The 19,711-nt window shown below is 44.1% G+C and overlaps 2 protein-coding genes across 2 annotated transcripts; one reads left to right on the top strand and one right to left on the bottom strand.

Annotated features, from left to right (window-relative positions):
* Positions 1 to 1,500: 1,500 nt before the first annotated feature.
* LOC123043742 (uncharacterized) lies at positions 1,501 to 6,669 on the bottom strand. The gene is made up of 6 exons (XM_044466285.1): positions 6,363 to 6,669; positions 5,142 to 5,750; positions 4,232 to 4,371; positions 3,976 to 4,096; positions 2,834 to 2,974; positions 1,501 to 1,828 (listed from the first exon to the last, which is right to left on the bottom strand). Exons 1-6 carry the CDS (start codon positions 6,558 to 6,560, stop codon positions 1,742 to 1,744), a joined length of 1,296 nt encoding a protein of 431 aa, XP_044322220.1. The 5' UTR covers positions 6,561 to 6,669; the 3' UTR covers positions 1,501 to 1,741.
* A 7,208-nt stretch (positions 6,670 to 13,877) lies between these two features.
* LOC123040669 (universal stress protein YxiE) lies at positions 13,878 to 15,407 on the top strand. The gene is made up of 4 exons (XM_044463446.1): positions 13,878 to 14,581; positions 14,682 to 14,779; positions 14,895 to 15,013; positions 15,108 to 15,407. Exons 1-4 carry the CDS (start codon positions 14,083 to 14,085, stop codon positions 15,193 to 15,195), a joined length of 804 nt encoding a protein of 267 aa, XP_044319381.1. The 5' UTR covers positions 13,878 to 14,082; the 3' UTR covers positions 15,196 to 15,407.
* Positions 15,408 to 19,711: the final 4,304 nt, after the last annotated feature.

The raw sequence follows: 19,711 nt of genomic DNA, 5'->3' as shown, positions 1-19,711 counted from the left end.
GAAGGTACTCATAGAAATAGGGTGTGCGTGTGTGAGTTCATATGTATGAATGTATGCGCATATATATGGGTGCTTGCGTCTGTGCTATGCTAAAAAATGTATATTTTGAAAACTTAAAATTGCCACATATGCAATACATGGTGTGTACGTCTAGGGTGCCGCGGAGATGCATGTATCTTGCCCCCTTTTCTGGCAAAATTTTCAAGTGAATCTGCGTGTTCGTCGTGTGGTTAAGGGCTCAAGGCAACGTACTACCACTGTCATAGGCGCCTCAGCATGCTAATCCAGCTACCTAGTCCATGGAATGATGCTCATTAGCTGCACATATTGATAAAGAAATTGAAACAACGGCACGAGTTGACGAGCACGGTTAATCATAATAATTAAATAATGCATGGTTTGAGGCGTATCGATCACGAAAGATCGAGTTGTTCAATAAAGTTTGCCCCTGGCTAACAAAGTCGATCGAAACCTTTTGTCATCGTCGACTCTGGCCCTGGCCGGTGCCCGAAGGCCAAAGACCGGCATCCACGATAAAAGGAGGATGTGTGGATCGAGTCAAGAGTCAAGACCGACTACTGGCTAAAATGATGCGATCTTTGGACAGGAAGAAAGGTTGTATTTCTTAAAAAAAATGCTGGAAACTTTCGTCTATTCATCAACCATCAATGTAATACAAAGAACAACAGAAGTAAAAAATACATCTAAGTTTATAGACCAGCTAACGACAACTACTAGCACTCGAGCGAGCCAAAGGCGTGCTGCCGTCTTCGCCCCTCCTTCATTCGGAGCCGGGCAAACCTTGTTGTAGTAGACAGTCAGAAAATCGTTGTGCTAAGAGCCTATAGGGCCACGCATCGGACCAGCAACCACCGGTGATGAAGAGAAGCATATATCGTAAGGATCCTACCGCCGCCAATGAAGAGAAGCGTAGATCGTAAGGATCCTACCGCCGCCGATGAAGAGAAGCGTAGATCGTAAGGATCCTACCTGTAGACACGCGAACACAAACAAATGAAGACAATCCACGTGGATCCACCGAAGACAAACGCCGACCAAGTCTCGCGAGATGCATTGAAGGCGAAACTTCACACGCCCTCCGACGATGTTAGAAACGCCACCGGGACGAAGACAAGGCCAAGAGAAACTTATTCCATCTTCAGAGAGCCACCGCCACCTCATCTCTCTAAGAAAAACATAAATCTTAACAAAACTCAAAAGTTCGTTCTCCCTCCGACAAGGACTACGATCCACCACGCCTCTATGACCCCAAGACCATAAAATACGAGACAGACCGACGGCGGCACAAGAAACCCTAGCCAAAGGGTCTTCTTTCTTTCCGTGGAAGAAAGAAAACGATCAGCAAACCCCATATACCCATGTCGTTTCAATGGAACCTCGGCTCCGCATATACACATTTTCGCGTGATCTCCCATTTCCCAGTGCTTTCTTTTTTGGCGAATAAGGTATATTTTCCAACTCACCAAAGTTACAGTCGCATGAATCTAATTAACCCTTTATTCCAACGATCGCTGTAGGAAATTCAACAGGTTCCAAAATTGCACCATACGGCATTAAGCAAGCGATTCAGGATGCATCCACACGACAATGGCCATCTGTTTTAACGGCATAATACACCTGAATCATTTGGCAATGACTTTCACGGTAGCTACTCGTAGTAACCAACTGATGCTGCATCTGCTTAAAACTCAACCAGGAGGAAGAATTTGTCACGCAGAAACTACTTCTCCGGTGGCGAGGTCAGCTGCCTTAGGTTGAACTTCGAAAGCTCTTTGTATCTCTCCACCACTCCAATCATGCATATAGTCTGCCCACGATTCAAACAATAGTTTATCAGGACCTCAACTGTGAACATCTTACTGTAGCTATACTAGCCAGATAGAGAGAAATAGCCACCAGATTAGATATTTCATATGGCCAGTAGTAAAGTAATAAAGCAACATGCTCGCTTGGTGCAGCATTACTGAACAGAAGAAGAGCCCATGTTGGACTTACTACAGGTTTCATAAAGTGGAGCGTAAAACAAAAACTTTTCCAAGTCTATTTTACCTCCAATCTGTAGAATGCAATAGGATACTGAAATCGAAATTGGTTTAACATGAAGTATGATACAAGCTGCTAGCGATTTATTATGCTCATTTCCTCCATCCCCGGATCCCAGTGCTACAATAAAATTTGCAGCACTGGAAGCTGCCTGGGATACTGATCAGGGACCATACGGTTTTTTACTCCTGAACATTAAAAGAAACAACCCACGGTAGATAAATCAATGCACATTTTGTAATATCTCTGCACCAACAGGCAGGGGACTTCCCTGAAAAAAGGGAAAAGGCATATGCGCACTATAGGTCGATTGCTTTACATCTCATCGATATGGACCTAGTCCTTGCTTTAGTCTTATCCAGCCAGTCGAATTGAGACTTCTACATTTTCAGATAGAAAGAAAACACAAGAGAACTATTTCTTCCGACTGAATTTTGTGTGGATCTCAAAGCAACTTTATGACAATGGACTGTGATGGTAGCTCATCGACAAATGCGTGTATTTGCAAATGCCTTTCCCATGGACAAATACCAGAATGATAATACTTAGTACTCTTGCATTTTACTACTCCAAAATCTCATTTAAAAATCATCCATACCTATGAATTTGAAAATGGATAAAAGTAACAATTGTGTTGTGAGAAGTGGGCATCAAATCATACAGATTTTTATGACAAATTGTAGGATAAAAACTTGTGTTTTGTTGAGGCACTTCCACAAAATATAACACTAGAGATTTAATAGCAATCCAACTGTATTAGAGAATTTACCTTGGCAATCTGGACAATAATAGTCTTGTCGGGGTTGCTGAGGTCAACTTTGTGAGGTTGAGGTATAGATTTTGCTACTGCATTTATAATTTTCATTCTATCGATTCCTGTGTTTGACCTTGCTTCGTATAACACAGCAAACTGCAAAGATTGAGACAAGCAAGTAAGGTAACGTGTAGAATTTTGGACAGGAAAACAATAAAGCAAACAACTCCTATTTGGAGAACTGCATCATTCTATCTGTTCTGTGGAAATAATAAATACAATAATAAACATTATAATGTACTGATGTTGGCTACTGAAACAATTGACTGCATTGGCTTGCTCATAAAGCGTGGCATATCCGCATATATGGGCTAAATTTTGTGGGATAGTACTTCCAGCACTTTCTTTCGGATGACGAATGCACAGAAAATCATTACCAGGTCAATTCTATGAAAGATGGATGACATTTAGGAACCTATTGATGGAAATATGAAGGAATGAAGTATCTACCCTGGTAATGCTTCATACAGTCAGTGCCAATTGTCAGATAGGTAATTAATCTTGTTAGGCTTCTAGCCAACTTTAGACCTTGCTACATGGGGTAGACTACATCCAGCAATACAATCCATCTTCCCCCCTACCCACTATCTCCTCAATTCCCGTTATACAGTGAAAATAACAATCGATGAATTATGGTAGTGCATGATTATAATTTATGAACGGGGCAAGTTTACAATGAAATGGTCGGACAATCTCTCTTATATCTAAAAAATACGAAAATTTCCATGTTTTGCCTCTCTGTTCCGTCTCTGCTAGTTATTTTTTGCCCGCCGTTTTTTTTGTACCACATCCCAGTTATCTCCCCTTGCCTCCCTCACCTCATCACACTGGTACCCCCCCCACCCCACCCCACCCCACCCCACCCCAGCGCTAGAGGGTTCTCATCTGCTGCCGCTCCCCTGCGGACACCCAATCTTCGACCCTGCCTCCTGCAGCGAGCCACTCCCGGCGATGTCGCCCACCAGCCGCGGCCTCCCCAAGTCTCCTCTCCAAGTGACCCCGTGATGGAAAATCCATATAACTAATACAAGATAATATATAATAGTCTCAGCGTTTTGCCCTAGCCAGACCATCCAGCAATCAAGTAAAAAACTTACCTTATGTCCCGAAGGAGATTCTTTGGGGAAGTACTTTTCAACAAGTGGAGTAACGGCTCTTGTTATTTCCTCTTCTGAAGCATAACATACCACCTCAGCAGGCAACACCCTCAGAATAAACCTAGAGTACATTCAAGATGAAAATCTATAAGCAAGAAAATAACTGCACACTCCATAAGAGCCATGATATCATATCTTGATATACGAGACTTATGAAGAACAAAAAAGATAGATTGCAATAATATAAATTCTGAACCTGGACATATGTTTACGAGTTGAAGCAGCCGAAGACATCATGTTTTGTACAATCTCAACTGGACCAGGGTCTCCACCTCTTTTGTGCATTTGAATGAAGATGCAACCATTGCAACCGGAATCGACGCTTGCAAACAGCCTCTGTTTGAAGTATGATGGTTTTCATCATATCAGTTAGTGTATAAACAGTGAGGCAAAGACAAAATATATGGACTAGTATGGTTGCATCATTTTCCCGTATCAGGGAATTGTTTCTAGAGGGAACAGTGATGCATTACAGAAGACTCTGATTCTCAATAAAGCCTCAGTGCCAAGTTATTAAAAGTAGTGGCTAAAATTTGAGGCATAATACATAACTCTCTCATCAAATGAGTTTTGAGTCCTTGCAAGACTTGCTTGCCGTACTTAATTGCTCAAGTTTACTCACAACTGTACAGGGATCTGATAGCCAGAATAAAACAAGTACGATGAATAAATAGTTAAATATTACAGGTAACCTTTTAAACTAGTTATGGGCAGACAGAAATACTGAAATCTTTCTATCTACAGCATGATTTTCCAAATTTAGGGTCTGTGCAATATGTCAATATTCGAAAATGACTTAAAATTACATCATGTGTATGACAAGGGGAAAAGGATGTGGATGAAAACTGGATTTTATGAGCATTCCTAAGTGAATACTTCTTTTATCTAGGATCCAGCAAAACTTCTTAGGAGCTATGAATATGAATTCCATGCTTTCATCTTACAAAAGAAAGGACATTTATGGATGAGTAAACTGCACCAAGATATTTTTTAGCACATCTGAAAACTTCAACCCTCTGCGCAGGTTTTATATGGACTATTTTCAAGCAGAAATGAGCACCTCCTACGTATTTTCAACTGTAAATAAATTCAGAAAACAAACAGACCTTTTTCCTGTCCCCCAGTTGTTTCAGGTCCTCATCAATTAAATCATCAATAGGTATGTCATTGGACGCTTTTGGTTTACCAGTGAACTCTTTTGGTTTATCGTTGGACGCTTTTGGTTTATCACTAGTCTCTGTTGGTTTATCAGTGGACTCTTTTGGCTTATCATCAGTAGTCTCTGCTGGCTTATCAGTGGACTCTTTTGGCTTATCATCAGTAGTCTCTGCTGGTTTATCAGTGGACTCCTTTGGCTTATCATCAGTAGTCTCTGTTGGTTCATCAGTGGGCACTTTTGGTTCTGTCTGTTCAGAAACCAAAGGATCTTCTATACGTTGTTTCTTTGGCGCTGATCCGTCGGCAGTTTCCACTTGTTCTTCATCCTCCTTGCTGACAACTTCCAAGGCACCAGGTACCTCTTGTTGCTGCTCAGATGACTTTGCTTCACCTTTTTCTACATCATTTCCATTGTCAGCCTCCTCCACTGAATGACCTTCATCCTCATCATCAGAGGAATCAGAGTCCTCAAACTTTATTTTTTTGTTCAGCGGCTTGTCAGGGATGCTCTTGGGCTTCTCATCAAATACTTTCCCGTCAACCAGGTCCTCGTAAAACTGCAGACCCACAATGAAGAGACCGCACATCAGCAATTATTCTTGGGAAAAAGCATATTAGCAAGAATGGAGTATTGCATTCCCCTCAACACAGGGCACAATGAAACATACAGCTCTTGCCGGAACACAAAGGAAAGCAAAATTGCATGATTTATTGTGGTTATTACTACATGTCTTTTGCAGAGAAAGATAGATATAGAGAGAGGGTACACTAGGAACTGTATATAACCTAGATAGTGGCAAGATTCAAAGTCCCAAGCACAAGTATATTACAAGCAATAGCTCAGCGCGCTGCAGCTGTGTTGCTAATTTCAATCAGGCATCACATTTATGAGTGAATGTGCATTGTGAGTCACAAAGGTGTAAGCTGTCCCGCCACAATAACAAGCAAACTACAGTGAACACAAGATAGCGCAGCACTATCGCCGAACTTGAAGCGGAACGCATCCGTCTAAGATAGTAATTAGAATTGAATGAGTAATTATTAAGATCTCGCACGAAGCGGCGGCTGGTGCTGCTGCGGCCAGGCAATACGACGAACACCTGCTGCGCGGGAGGCTCGGGCCGGCAAGGGAGCAGATCAATTAGGTGCAGGCAAGGGAAGTGGCTTACGGTGTCCAGGAGGGAGATCGCCTCACGGGTGGCCTGGTGCTCGCGGCCGCCGTCGCAGGTGATGAAGAAGCCCTGCACGCCGGGGCGCAGCGGGTACGCGCCCTTCCGCACCGGCTTGCCGTGGGGCAGGAACTTGCGCTTCCTCCCCTTGGTGTCGCCGCCGGTGTTGGCGTTGGGCTTGCCGCCGGCGGAGGCCATCTGGTGTCGTGCTTGGCTCGGGGTTTCTCTAGGGTTTCCTCTGGGCCTCGCCTCGGCGGCGCGTCTATGCAGCAAGTACGGCTATCGTTGTTTGCCGGGGCTATTTCTCGCCTGCCGCGAGAGCTACGATAGACGCGCCTCTGGCGCAAGCCTACTGGGCCGGCTTAGTACTCTAGCTTCCATTTTACATTTTTTAGGGTTTTTTCTTTGGGTTTTATTTTTTTCAATCTTTTTTTAATTTCCCTTTTTATTTTTTAAAAGGTTTTTGCAGATTGTTTTTCAAAAATCAACAAACGTCTAATTTTTCAATACATATTGTACATTTTTATACACATGTAACATTATTTTATTCACCTTAAACATATTGTAAATACATGCATTGATTTTTTTAATACATCTTAAATATTTTTAAACACAAGATAAGTTAATTTAATTGATAAAATATATGTTTACATTACATAAACATTTTTGAAATGCCATGAAAATAGTTTTGAAAGAAATGGTTTAAAAAAAGTCACATGCATTTTATGAATCCTATAAAACTTTTTTTAATTACATGAACATTTTTACATTGACAAAAGAATTTGCATAATGTCATGAATATTTTTTTGAAACATGTAATCATTTTCTTAAATGTCACGTGCAAATTCTTGAATGCCATGAATAATTTTCTCAATTATGCAAACGTTGTTTAATCTTTATAAACAATTTTATAAAATGTGAGGATCGTTTTTCTGAAACACCTGAACATTTTAAAACATTACATAATAGTGCAGACATTTTTACATTGTATACACATTTTTTGAACATGTGATGAACACTTCTAAAAAATCATGGAATATTTTATTCTATTTTAGAAATACAAGTAAATTAATAAAAGAAAAAAACATCCATTGGAGAGCCAACGCTCCTCCCGCGTTGGGCCGGCACATTTATGAGGGGGGAGCTATGATTCACCTCGCTACAAGCGAGGTATAGCCTTCCCTTAAAAAGAGAGGTATAGCCTACCCATCATTTTTCACCTTTCGGATCATGAAATAATGCAAGGGCGTTTAGTTCGTCGCATCATTTTTAGGCTTCCTGTAAACATAGTCAGGTGGAGCTTGTGCGGGAGAATACAAGCTTCGGACCAAGTTGCGCAACTTGACTGGCTGCTCACGAAATCCTAGGCTACATGTGCATCAATATGTGAGTAGTGCTTGGTTGCCTCTGTTTCGTGAAATCAATAGTTAATGGGCACCCCTTGTAAAGGTTATGACATCTCCTTTGATGGTGGCAAGTGATGTAGTGTATGTGCATCACATGCCACAACCAAAGAGTTTTGGTGGTTTTCTCATCCACGCGTGAGGATGAGAGGTTGATTATTTGTGTTTTTTCGATTAGTTTTTTAAATGATTTACCTCTTGAACCGTACGTTCAAATCACAAATCATTCGACCAGCTTTTCACGTTGAGATCTTCAAAAGTAGATTACATGTTGATATATTTTGACCAACTTTTTATTTCAAGCAAATATGTGTTTTCTAGTGCTTTCCGGGAAAGTGCAACTATGCTTATAGCGGGGGATGAAGCACTAATGCGCTTCACTCGGAAGCACGCACGTGCCACTTGCAGGCGTATTGTGCTTCACGCGGAAGCACACTGGTGCTCCATGCTGTCAAAAGAAAAACAAAAAATCTAATAAATAGAGGGGAAAAGTAAAAAAAACATGAAAAAATAAAAAAAAAGTGAAAAATTGCCCTGATGCGGAAAGCGTCCAACGCGCGACACATGGTGGCGCGCTAGGATGCACCACGTGGAGCGTTTGGAGTGCTTCTACGCATAAGAAAGTGTCTGCTGGGACACCCAGCCAGGGGTTAACCTCAAATAGTCGCTCCCTATGTTTCTGGATTTAAGTTGGCCGTTGCTATGTTTGATTGCACACTTTTGGTCCGATTTTGTTAACAATCACACGTGTACATGTTACAACAATCCACAATAAAGTAGATATATGTAGATATATTCATCTATGAGCGTTGAAATAGAAAACTTAAAACATAGAGTTGTGTGGAATAACAAGACGAAGCTGGTGACCGAAGAAATTTTAAATGGTGGACCGTGCGCTATGATTTTGACAAAATGCGTCTAAAAAGGTTCAAACATAAATGGAATTAAACATTTAAATTTTAAAAGTCAATGAAATTAGGTGCTCATCACCGAAATGAAATCACAATATCGATGTGCATCTTTTTCTTGTAGAGCATACCTTAACTTGAATCGAAGTACCATTGTATAGATTAGAATAGATTAAGCAAAGGAGATTAATGAAGGTAAGCAGAACAAAAAAAATGTGTAAACGCTCATATCCATCCCCACTATCCGAGCCACCACGTGCACTCGTTGAACCCTTTTTACGCTCGCTCGGGCCTTGCTCAATTTTTTTTCTCAAATACGCATGAGTATGCGTATCATTCATTAAAAAAGAAGGGAAGAGTCCCCAAAATTCCATAGTTACAAATTATTTACATGTGGGATTTACGCGACACCAGCAAGTTCTAAGTCGAACTACTCATGTTGTACGCGCGTTGTGTTCGGCGCCTCGAACCCTTGTATGTTGCCCTTGATGAGGCCCGCTTTATTCCAGAGCGGTCCCTCCTCCTTGATGCGTTGCATTATTTGTGCTATTGATGGTGTCGTTCCATTGAACACAATATCATACTGCATCCTCTGTTTTACTTGGGGCTTGCTCACTTGTTGCTCTCAAAGAAGGCAGAGGCCGACTCGTGACACCTCCACAAGCCTTTGGCCTTTCTTGACCACTTGCATGTTGGTATGTTTCCATTGACACATTGCAGCAAACCATCGAAAGTGAGGGAAATAACGAAAACACCTGGACACATACTACATACTGCACCCTCTATTCCTGATTCTTTTCCCAATTATCGATGATAGCCATGTAAATTATGTTTGCTTTCTCAAAAGTGACATTTTTTTGTCTCAGGCTTGAGCGTTACTAGGATGCCGCCACATCTATGCCCCTATCGGCCCATGGGTCAAGCAGCCATGCCATGGCCCATGGATATGGGCTAGTTATTTTTTATTGTGTTTTACTTTGTTTAGCTAATCAATTAATGACATCGTCATCGTCGTCATCTGAGAAATTTAGGTCCCCTCGCCTCCGGCTGCCATGTTGGCGCTAAGAGGCGAGGGGACCTCGGAACTTCAAGATCTCTATGTTCTTCGTCAACGTCTAGTGATCATCATAATGTTGCGACAATAAACTTTCTCTCATCATTTTGGCGGTGCCATGAGATTAGAGAGTTTTCTGTCCTCGCTGATCCAATTATTCGGATCCGATGAGTTTATGTTGCTGTGTCAAGCTTTTTTTTTGTTGGTCTGATACTTTGTGGAGGTGAAATTTTGCATCGACACCATGATGAAGATATAGTGATTCGACAACTTGCACTTCTAGGGGATCATCCCTGGCCCAAGTACGTTCATCGACCAAGGTTTCCCATCTTTTTGGATGTGCGACTCAAGGCACTTTTAAAAATCATTATTGAGAATGTTCGTGCGGGTGAAAGAGTGACAACATCGTTGCTCCAGTCCAATTGCAGCCTCTTTACCAAAGTTTTCGGAGTATTTCTTCGAGCAAAGATTGATACCGCGGAGAAGATGTTTTCAAGAGATTTCACTGTAGTTCTTAGTCATAGAAGTTATTTTGTATTCTTTTGGATCTTAGGCCCAAATCAGTGTACCTATAATTGTTATGAGTATGAATAAAGTTACATGTGTTTTTAAAAAGAACTAATCAATTAATTGATTACCTTTTTCTAGAATCTCATAAAGCTTTATTACGGCGACTGAATGTATTCATCATTGTAAACATCTAGTCGCCGTAATAAAGCTTTGTGAGATTCTAAAAAAAGCTAATCAATTCATTAAGAAAATTGTCATTGACAAAGCACTTCTATACCGCTTCGCAAGAAAATTGTCAAGCACATTTGTTACACCAATAAGCATCTACATAAAAAAAACATCCGAATCTTTAAATTGATGTATGAAGCCAGCTATCCTCCAAAAATCTAACTTTTTCCCCATTACCACCTACCCATTTATACCCAAGTTTGAGAGCTTTATCGACCTATAAAACACCATGCCAGAATTTTGGCGGGTTTGAGCATCTATTGGCAAAGATATTTAGCATAGATTTAAGGTATTTTTCATCTACGATTCTCTTCCAAATCTAGCCCTCATCAGCAATGCATGTATCTTTTGACTCAGTTGCCTAACAAGCAGAAATTGACATCCCTGAGATTAGGAATCTCTAGTCCACCATGGCTCTCTTAGCCATACAGACCGGTGCTAAACACAATTTTCTATTACCCTCATAGTCACTCCAGAGACAATGAGCTAGTTGGGTATGGATCGTGTCTAATGCCCATTTAGGGAACTTAAAGAAAGAGAGGAGATAAACAGGTATACGAGCAAGACAAGATTTAGTGAAGGTAAGCCTAGTTGAATAAGACATCAGAGAGGAGAGATTGAATCTTATCTATAATGGGTTGAATATCCCCCTTCCAAGCTTATCAAAGTGTATGGGACCTCCTAAATATTTAATGGGAAGCACATTTAGAGAGCACCCAAAAATCTTGGTGTCGAGAGCTATTCTCTCTTCACTAATACCAAGAGTAATGAGCTCATCGTACCAGAAACTTTCTCAAAACTAACTAGGGTAGTCTTCATATTCTTGGCTGTGTCTAGATCATCTTCTACAAAAAAGGATAGTAATTCTGCGTACTGAATGCAGATGACAACTCCAGAAATCAAACTAGAGCACAACCCTTTGATCAAATTATGCTGGGAAGCGTTAATAAGCATTTTAGAGAGAACATCAACTACCAGGTTGAAGAGCATGGAGAAATCGGCTTTCAATCTCGTCAGCGCCAACAAATTTGTGAAACATGGCTCGAGAGAAACGACTGAGGCTATTTGGTCTGCTAACATACATGTCCTTTGGGATACCTACAAAGTAGTTTTTTCCCTTAAAATACGTAAAAGAGTACAACAAAATTACACTTTTGTGCAGAAGACTTAAGAGCATCTTCAGTAGATGATGTAGATGCAAAACTAACTAACTTTTAAACTCCGAGGCCCAAATTCCCTCTCCAACAGATGATGTAGATGAAACAAAAAAAATTATATCCCCGCCTTCCGGAGATGTAAAATACAACACCTCAAGATGCAAATTTGCATCTCCGCCTCTAGGAGATGTAAAACTGGCGGCCGCTCGCCAACTGCCCAACCGTTTTCATTTTTCCTTCTGCCCGCCCGCCGACCGCCTCACATGCTATGGCAGACCCCGCCGCCTCCTCTGTCCCAGCCGCCCACCCCGCCGGGGCCTTCACCGGAGCGACCATTGTCCCCAATCCCGCCTCCACTGCCATACCGCCGCCCTGATTTTGCCCCACCCGGTTCGGTCGTCGTCACGGTTGCCATCCCACTGCCAGATCCGGCCGCCCCGGTCCATCACTCCCGTCCCTGGTTCCGCCGCTGCTCCCCCACTGCCCGCCTCCAAATCGGCTGAATTGGCCACTTCTTCGCCGCTGAATCGCCGACGTATGATTTGAGCTCCCCCCCGCCCTGCCGTCGCGGATTCGAGCCGCACAGCCGCCGCCACGCCGCTGCAGCTTTTCCGCCGCCAGACTTGGCCTCCTCGCGCTGTACGACCGTCGCCCCCACGTCCCGTCGTGATCAATTCACCTCTCGATTCACAACCGCATTGCCGACCATTCGAGCTCCCGCCGCCGCATTCAACCTCCCGACTCTCTTCGCTCGGCTGCTGGTGCACCTGTTGCCTCCACTTGGTCCATCAACACTGCTCCCGGCTCTTGGCGCTCACGCCTACCAATTTTACATCTCCATTTGCATCATTTATTGGAGTTGCACTTTTACATCACCAATTTACACCACCATTTGGAGTTGCCATTTTTTTGAGATGTAAAATTCATCTTTTGGAGATGTAAATTTTTACATCTCGTGTTTCTAATTTGCATCGTCCATTGGAGATGCTCTAAACATAAAACAATTCTTATATTATGGAAAATGATAACCGAGGTCCCAGGGAACGTCCCCATAACCATTGGATCTGGATCACGCGGATGACATTAAAAAAAGGGACAATTGCATTTTTACCCCTAGTTGGTTCCTACCAACGGGTTTTGCCCTTACTTTTCGAGCTTGCTCAGTTTTGCCCTTACTTTTTCCATCGAGGTCCCTCGAATGCCCTTTGACCGTTTAACCAAAACTTTGAAAATTCATAACTAATTCATACAACTCAGAAAAATGCAAATAAGATATCAAAATGTTCAGATAAACATTACCTTTATCGGCATATCATTTGCATTCAGGAAAAAAGCATCGTTTAAACTACCCGAGGTAATTAATGTTATTAACATTATTAAAAATAAATAGGTATAAACAATATTTTTTTGTGAATAAAAATTATATGCAAATGTAGGTGATGTTTTCTGAACATCCTGATACCTTATTTGCATTTTCCTAAGTTCATATCAACTTGTTATGAAGTTTCCAAATAATGGTCAAAGTCGTTAGAACATTCATAACAAGTTGATACAAACTCAGAAAAATTCAAATAAGTTATCAGGATGTTCAGAAAACATCACCTACATTTTCATGTAAATTTTATTCATGAAAAAATATATTGTTTATACCTATTTATTTTTAATAATGTTAATAACGTTAATTACCTCGGGTAGTTTAAACGATACTTTTGTCCTGAATGCAAATGATATGCCCATAAAGGTAATGTTTATCTGAACATTTTGATATCTTATTTGCATTTTTCTGAGTTTGTATGAATTAGTTATGAATTTTCAAAGTTTTGGTTAAACGGTCAAAGGGCATTCGAGGGACCTCGATGGAAAAAGTAAGGGCAAAACTGAGCAAGCTCGAAAAGTACGGGCAAAACCCATGGGTAGGAACCAACTAGGGGTAAAAATGCAATTGTCCCTTAAAAAAATATTTACTTGCATTTTTTTACGTTACATGTGGCAAATCTCATAAAAGTTGCCATGCCGATTGGAGCGTTTGCTGAGAAAACATTCCCAGGAAAGATATTGCGGTCCTAGATTATCTTCTTCTCAAAAGACGAAGGCGCCGCTCTCAGATTATCTTCCACCTCAACATGCATCTCGAGTGCATCACAAATCAGCACGCACCAACAGAAAAGAAACGACCACCATGCCCCGGACCGCCGCCATCGCCATCCAGCGGGCAATAATGAGAAGTGAAAAGCAACAAAGCTGAACGGGCAGCCCTGGCAGCTCTGTCTCGCCGGTAACCGGCCACATGCAAGCGCGCCTCCCGTTCACCAGCGTGCGTGCCACTCTCACGCCCACACTGCCGACTGACAAGTAAGCTATATATAGGCCTGCCCGCAGACTTGAGCTAACATCTGCAAACCACTTCAAACCAAGAAACCTCCTCAGTCAGTTTTAATCCTCGCGACGTTCGATTGTTATATGATGGCGGAGACCAAGGCGGTGGCTGTTGCGGTGGAGGCGAGTCCGGTGGAGGTGGAGGAGGGCAGGAGCAAGACAGTGGAGGCGAGTCCGGTGGAGGAGGGGAGGAGCAAGACGGTGGCTGCTGCGGTGGAGGAGGGGAGGAGCAAGACGGTGGCTGCTGCGGTGGAGGAGGGGAGGAGCAAGACGGTGGCTGCTGCGGTGGAGGAGGGGAGGAGCAAGACGGTGGCTGCTGCGGTGGAGGAGGGGAGGAGCAAGACGGTGGCTGCTGCGGTGGAGGAGGGGAGGAGCAAGACGGTGGCTGCTGCGGTGGAGGAGGGGAGGAGCAAGACGGTGGTGCTGGTCGCCGTGGACGACAGCGACGCAAGCTACCGCGCGCTCGAGTGGGCCGTGCGGCACGTGGCGGCGACGGCCGGCATGGCCGGCGCCGGAGCGGTGGAGCTCGTTGTCCTCCACGCCAAGCCGCCCACTTCCCTCGCCGTCAACATGGGCGGCCCCGGTGCGTTAGCCTCCTCTTCAATGCTTCATCGTTTCGTCCTTTGGTCTGGACTCCGGCTGGAGCAAAGCTCTGTCGACTGAATTCTGGGGATTCGTTTCAGGCGTGCCCGGCGACGTGGTGGGGTTAGTGGAGGAGGACCTGCGCAAGAAGGCCGAGGGCGTCGTCGGCAAGGCGCGCAGCCTCTGCGCCGCCAACTCGGTAACATAACATCCACTACCAACTCTCCGCTAGCCGCATTGCTCCATGGACAGATATAGAGAAGATATACATGCCATAGCTGTACGTAACTTGTGCTGCTTATACGGAACCGCAGGTGGAGGCCGTGGTGGACGTGGTGGACGGGGAGCCGAAGCACGTCCTGTGCGACGCCGTCGAGAAGCACCACGCCGATCTGCTCGTCGTCGGCAGCCAGGGCTACGGCGCCATCAGGAGGTCCTTGATTTTCTCTTCTCCTGCAGTGTACGCCTTCACCGCGAGACTGAAACTAATGGTGGCTGTCTCTTGTCTCAACTCCTCTTTCTTGCAGGGCATTGCTTGGGAGCGTGAGCGACTACTGCGCCCACCACGCGGACTGCTCTGTGGTGATTGTCAAGCAGCCCGGGTCCAAGAACTGATCGCCATTTTCCGGTGTTGGATCGATCGTGCCCAGTTCCAGTGTTGGGATTGTGCCATTTGCGTGCCTACACTATGTATCCCTGCCTAATTATTTCTGCTCCAACCGTTGTATTCTCTCTGTTATTTACTCTGCATAATACTAGCAGTCGAGCTTTGTAAACTTTGATTAAATTTATATTAATAGTGATCTAAATGATCTTATATTAGTTTACAGAGGGAGTACAATATACCCAATCAGCACAATAAATTCATCGTTGAAATACATTTTCACATTAAATAGACTTGCTTTCGTATACGTCTGTATTGCTTTTTATAAACTTAGTCAAACTTTATATTGTTTGACTTACGACAGAGATAATATGCAAAGTAAATGAAACGGAAAGAATGCTATCGGTGCCATACATGATTCTTTGGGTGTTCATCCTCTGATATCATCATCAATTTGCCCTTCTTCCAGAGACTTACCACTCAATGACCCCTCTCCTTTGTTGCGTTTTTATGTAATCGTTTTGTTTCTAGTGGATCTGCTTTTTGCGTCTAACGTGTTGTCAGCTAGCGCAGTCGCTCGTGGGCACTACATTGAATAATTGCTTCGACATCTGTTCGTTATCTCTCCTACTATTTATACTTAAATAAATAACACGTAAAGTTATGTCACACATTCTGTTAAAAAACAGTAGTATCAGTTCAAAAAATGAAATATTTTCTATTAGTGTTTACTTGCATAAGTCAACTATATTTTTGTTGAAAATAAACTTAGGCTAAAAATCTTGTTAAATGACCGCTTTATGTTTTTATTAGTGTTTACTTGCATAAAACAACTAAGAAAAGATTGTTGTAGACTCAACAAAAATGGCATCCACTTAGCCTGAAAATCTACTACACTCTATCGAAAAAATACAGTAGTATCGGTTCAAAAACGGAATAGACACATTCCAACAATGCAAGAGAGGGGACCATAAACCCCGTATGAAAATGTTGTTGATTCAAGAAAAATTTCTACAGCCCCTCTCCTCCCCTCCCGTCCCCCTCCCCCATGTGGCGGCGCCGCCCCGCACCAAGGAGCCCCCGCCCTCCTCCTACAGCCGCGCCTCACCTCCGCTCCCCTCCGCCGCCGTCGCCCGGGGCGTCACAGGGCAAAGCCCTTGTGGCGTGGCGGCGGCGGCGGCGGTTTTCTCCTCGGATCTCGATCTGGTTGGGAGGCGGTGCTCCTTTCTGGCCAGATCGGCGGCGACATGGATGTGGTGCGGCGGCGGCGGTGGAGGACGACACCAGCAACATCGGACTAGCCTTGACTAAGTCGGGCTAATTCGTTGTGCTACCGATCTCAATCGCCGTCAGCGGTGCACTGCTCCTGGACTTGATCTGCAACACGAGGATGTCTGGGACGCCGGCCCTAGGCTTGGTGGTGGTGGCCTTCTTCTTCGTCGGAGTTGGTCTGGATCCCGGGGCGGTAGCCCTGGATGGTGGCGGCCGGTGAAGCTAGGGCTTCCCGCGGCGGCATGGCGTGGTGCAGTCCCTGTCCAAGGCGGATCTGTGACGGTGATCTGATCTACGGATTGGTTCGGATCAGAGATGGTGACGAGCACGCATGATCCATCTCGGCGGCTCTCGCGGCTTGGCGAGGCGGGGTGGGAGCCCTCCTCCTAGGCTCCAATGGTGGCACACTCAGGCAGTGGCCGGTGCGCCAGGGCTCCTATGGTGGCATTACTGATGCGGTTGGTCGCTGGATCTATGCGGCTAGATCTGAGGCTTTGAAGGCGGTCGAGACGATGCACAGGTTGTCGGGTGGACTACTTGGGACGGATCAGGGTGAAAACCTGGTATTCGGTCGATGGCAGGAGCCGGTGATGAAGATGCCCTTATCATCGTTTCCTTCATGAAGGCATCATCGAGGTGAAGCTCCCAGCTCCACTCAATACCTCGGGGAAACCCTAAATCAGCTGATCGGATGTTGGCGGCAATCATGTGTCGTTATCCCCTTGGGGCGGCATTCTTGGAGGTGCACTCATTCTCGCGGGACCAGCGGATGGCTTCTTTGGTGGAGCGGTGCTTCATCCTACACATTGATGGTGACGGATCTCGACGGTGTGGCGCAGTGCAGATTCGGCGTTCAATGTGCGAGGATGGACTCGCGCAGGAGGACGATGCTGTCTGGCGTTGATGGCAGAGAGACCTGGCACAGTAGATGCAACAGTACAGCTCTGAAGATGAATTGGTGGCATGTGGCTGCGGCGGCCTCATACCCGGCAGGCGTCCTGGTTGAGGAATGCGCTGGACTGGTAGGTGCCCCATACCCGGCAGACGTCCTGCTTGGGACCTCAGGTCTTAGATGTTTAGGTTTGGCTGCGAGGTCTGTTTGGTATTAGGCCCAGACTATCAGCATCCTTTCATCAACTGGATAGGAGTAGCGACAGATGTTGCCTAGACGGTGGCTTTAAACTTACTGTTGTATGACTTTGTAAGGTCTTGTGTGAATAATTAATAAAGTGGTCGCATGCATCGTCCAGATGCAGAGGTGGGGGGTCCTCCTCCATTTCTAAAAAGAAAAGAAAAATTCTACACATTGGTGTAGTTTTTTTCTCTCAAAGCAACACTAGTGTAAAAATACAATAGATACTAATGCAAAATGCAATCAAGAAAAATGTTATTTTCAGTGTTATCTTGCTGAAACCAACACAACGTGAGAGCAAATTCCAAATTGGATTCTCCATCTAATAGTAGTGACTTTTTTAAGCACTTGAACCATCTTTTACTCGCTTTCTTTTCAAAAAAAATTCTTTTACTCGCTTTAATTACTTTCCTTTAGGGGGGAGTTGGAGCTAGGGAATGGGAGTTTAAGGTGGTTGGGACTAAAAATCTCTTGATTGGTCCATGGAGTTGGGAATTAATAAGGGAAGGGGAAGGGGAATTAGGCTGGCCATAATGAGGGTAACATAAGTAGTATCATGCACTTGGGACTCGCAAACATGCTTATGTGGCAGGCAATTAAAGAAGAGAGAGATGATTATAGTAACATAGGTAGATACCGTAACATATAATAAATGTGATACTACTATGTGTCATGTATGGCAATAAATGAGACCACCTATGATACTAATCTATGATACTATGCACTATAGAAGTAGTAACATAGACTAGTAACATATGCATGTTACTAGTCTAAGTTACTCCCTACTACCAGCCTTAGAAGGCCCAACTCCCATCGATCTCTTCCCTGGGGTTCCGCGAAGGAATGGGAGTTGACGCCTAGAAGAAAATTGTTACAGATTTATTGGCCCACCTCGCGCAAAAAAAGAAAAAAACTCCACAAAAATCCTACCTAAATACTTGCAGCGATATCATTTTTCCTCCAAATAAATCGGCCAGCCTAACTGCTTACTAATCTGCAGATGCAATGCCAAGCACGAGCACATCTCATGCAAGAGGGGCACCCAGCAGCGTGTAGCCCATCTGCTTTTGCTACGTAACAAAGTTTGATGCAGATCTATTTCCCCTTTCTATTCTCTTTTTTGCCTTCACATGTTATAGATTTTGTTTCAACATTTGCGTGTCCCCTTCTTTATCCATTGCTCATTAGAATTATTCCGACATATAATTCCCACCCCACACCAAACGTGGGATTAGGACTAATAGTCCACTTCCTAAGCTTAATCCCTCAGGCAACTCCCTCTCATAAATTCCCAATCCCTTTCCCTTGAACAACCAAACACGCTGTTAGCATCGGTGGCGTCATGCTGCCACCGGGATGGGTTTCGGTGCGAGATATCACTAGTAGAAAAGGGGGCAATCGTCCAGGCCGGGTCAGCCCATTAGTCCCAGTTCAATCCAGAACCGGGTCCAATGGGTGCATTGGACCCGGTTCGTGAGCCCCGGGGGCCGGCCGAGCCACGTGGGTCATTGGTCCCGGTTCGTCTGGACCTTTTGGTCCCGGTTGGTGGGACGAACCGGGACCAATGGGCCTGGCTCCTGGCCCACCATCATTGGTCCCGGTTGGGGGCATGAACCGGGACCAAAGGACGCCCATTAGTCCCGGTTCATACCACCAACCGGGACTAAAGTGTTGGTCCTCGTTGCGGCCAGAGTTTAGTCCCACCTCGCCAACCGAAGGGGGCTCACACCGGTTTATAAGCCCCTCCCTCTCTGCCTTGTTGAGCTCCTCTCAAAATGAAAATAGATGCCCTTATACAGGAAATTTGACCTAAATTCATATTGAATTTCTTTGAAGTTAGTAGAAATTTTGTAACACCCCAAAATTTTAACCTTGTTTTGATAATTAAAATTTTGCCAGGAAATTAAATTTTTTATTTTCCGGGCTCCCTTTTGATTTTTAACCATTTCTCTCTCTTGTTATTATAGAGTTTTCCCCAAAAAAGAAAAACTTTTCAAGTATGTTATTGCACTTGTTTAACCTCTCAAGAAAAACGTTTCTTTTATTAGTAAAACTATTTACATAATTAATTTGCTTGATCTTTATTTTATTGAAAAATGGTTTTCCAAGATTATATGGCCATA

This window comes from Triticum aestivum, chromosome 2B, assembly GCF_018294505.1.
Source record: "Triticum aestivum cultivar Chinese Spring chromosome 2B, IWGSC CS RefSeq v2.1, whole genome shotgun sequence".
NCBI lineage: Eukaryota > Viridiplantae > Streptophyta > Magnoliopsida > Poales > Poaceae > Triticum > Triticum aestivum.
Note: the sequence above shows the minus strand (reverse complement) of the source record. Positions and strands in the feature narration are given on the sequence as shown.

Bases quoted from the DNA above. Each gene is read 5' to 3' on its own strand.
- LOC123040669 (XM_044463446.1), top strand. From the start codon at position 14,083: ATGATGGCGGAGACCAAGGCGGTGGCTGTTGCGGTGGAGGCGAGTCCG. The intron at 14,780-14,894 runs GTAACATAACAT...ACGGAACCGCAG, and splicing joins GCCTCTGCGCCGCCAACTCG to GTGGAGGCCGTGGTGGACGT. The intron at 15,014-15,107 runs GTCCTTGATTTT...TCTTTCTTGCAG, and splicing joins GGCTACGGCGCCATCAGGAG to GGCATTGCTTGGGAGCGTGA.
- LOC123043742 (XM_044466285.1), bottom strand. From the start codon at position 6,560: ATGGCCTCCGCCGGCGGCAAGCCCAACGCCAACACCGGCGGCGACACC. The intron at 4,097-4,231 runs GTTCAGAATTTA...AATGTACTCTAG, and splicing joins ACTCGTAAACATATGTCCAG to GTTTATTCTGAGGGTGTTGC. The intron at 2,975-3,975 runs GTAAGTTTTTTA...CAATCTTTGCAG, and splicing joins AATCTCCTTCGGGACATAAG to TTTGCTGTGTTATACGAAGC.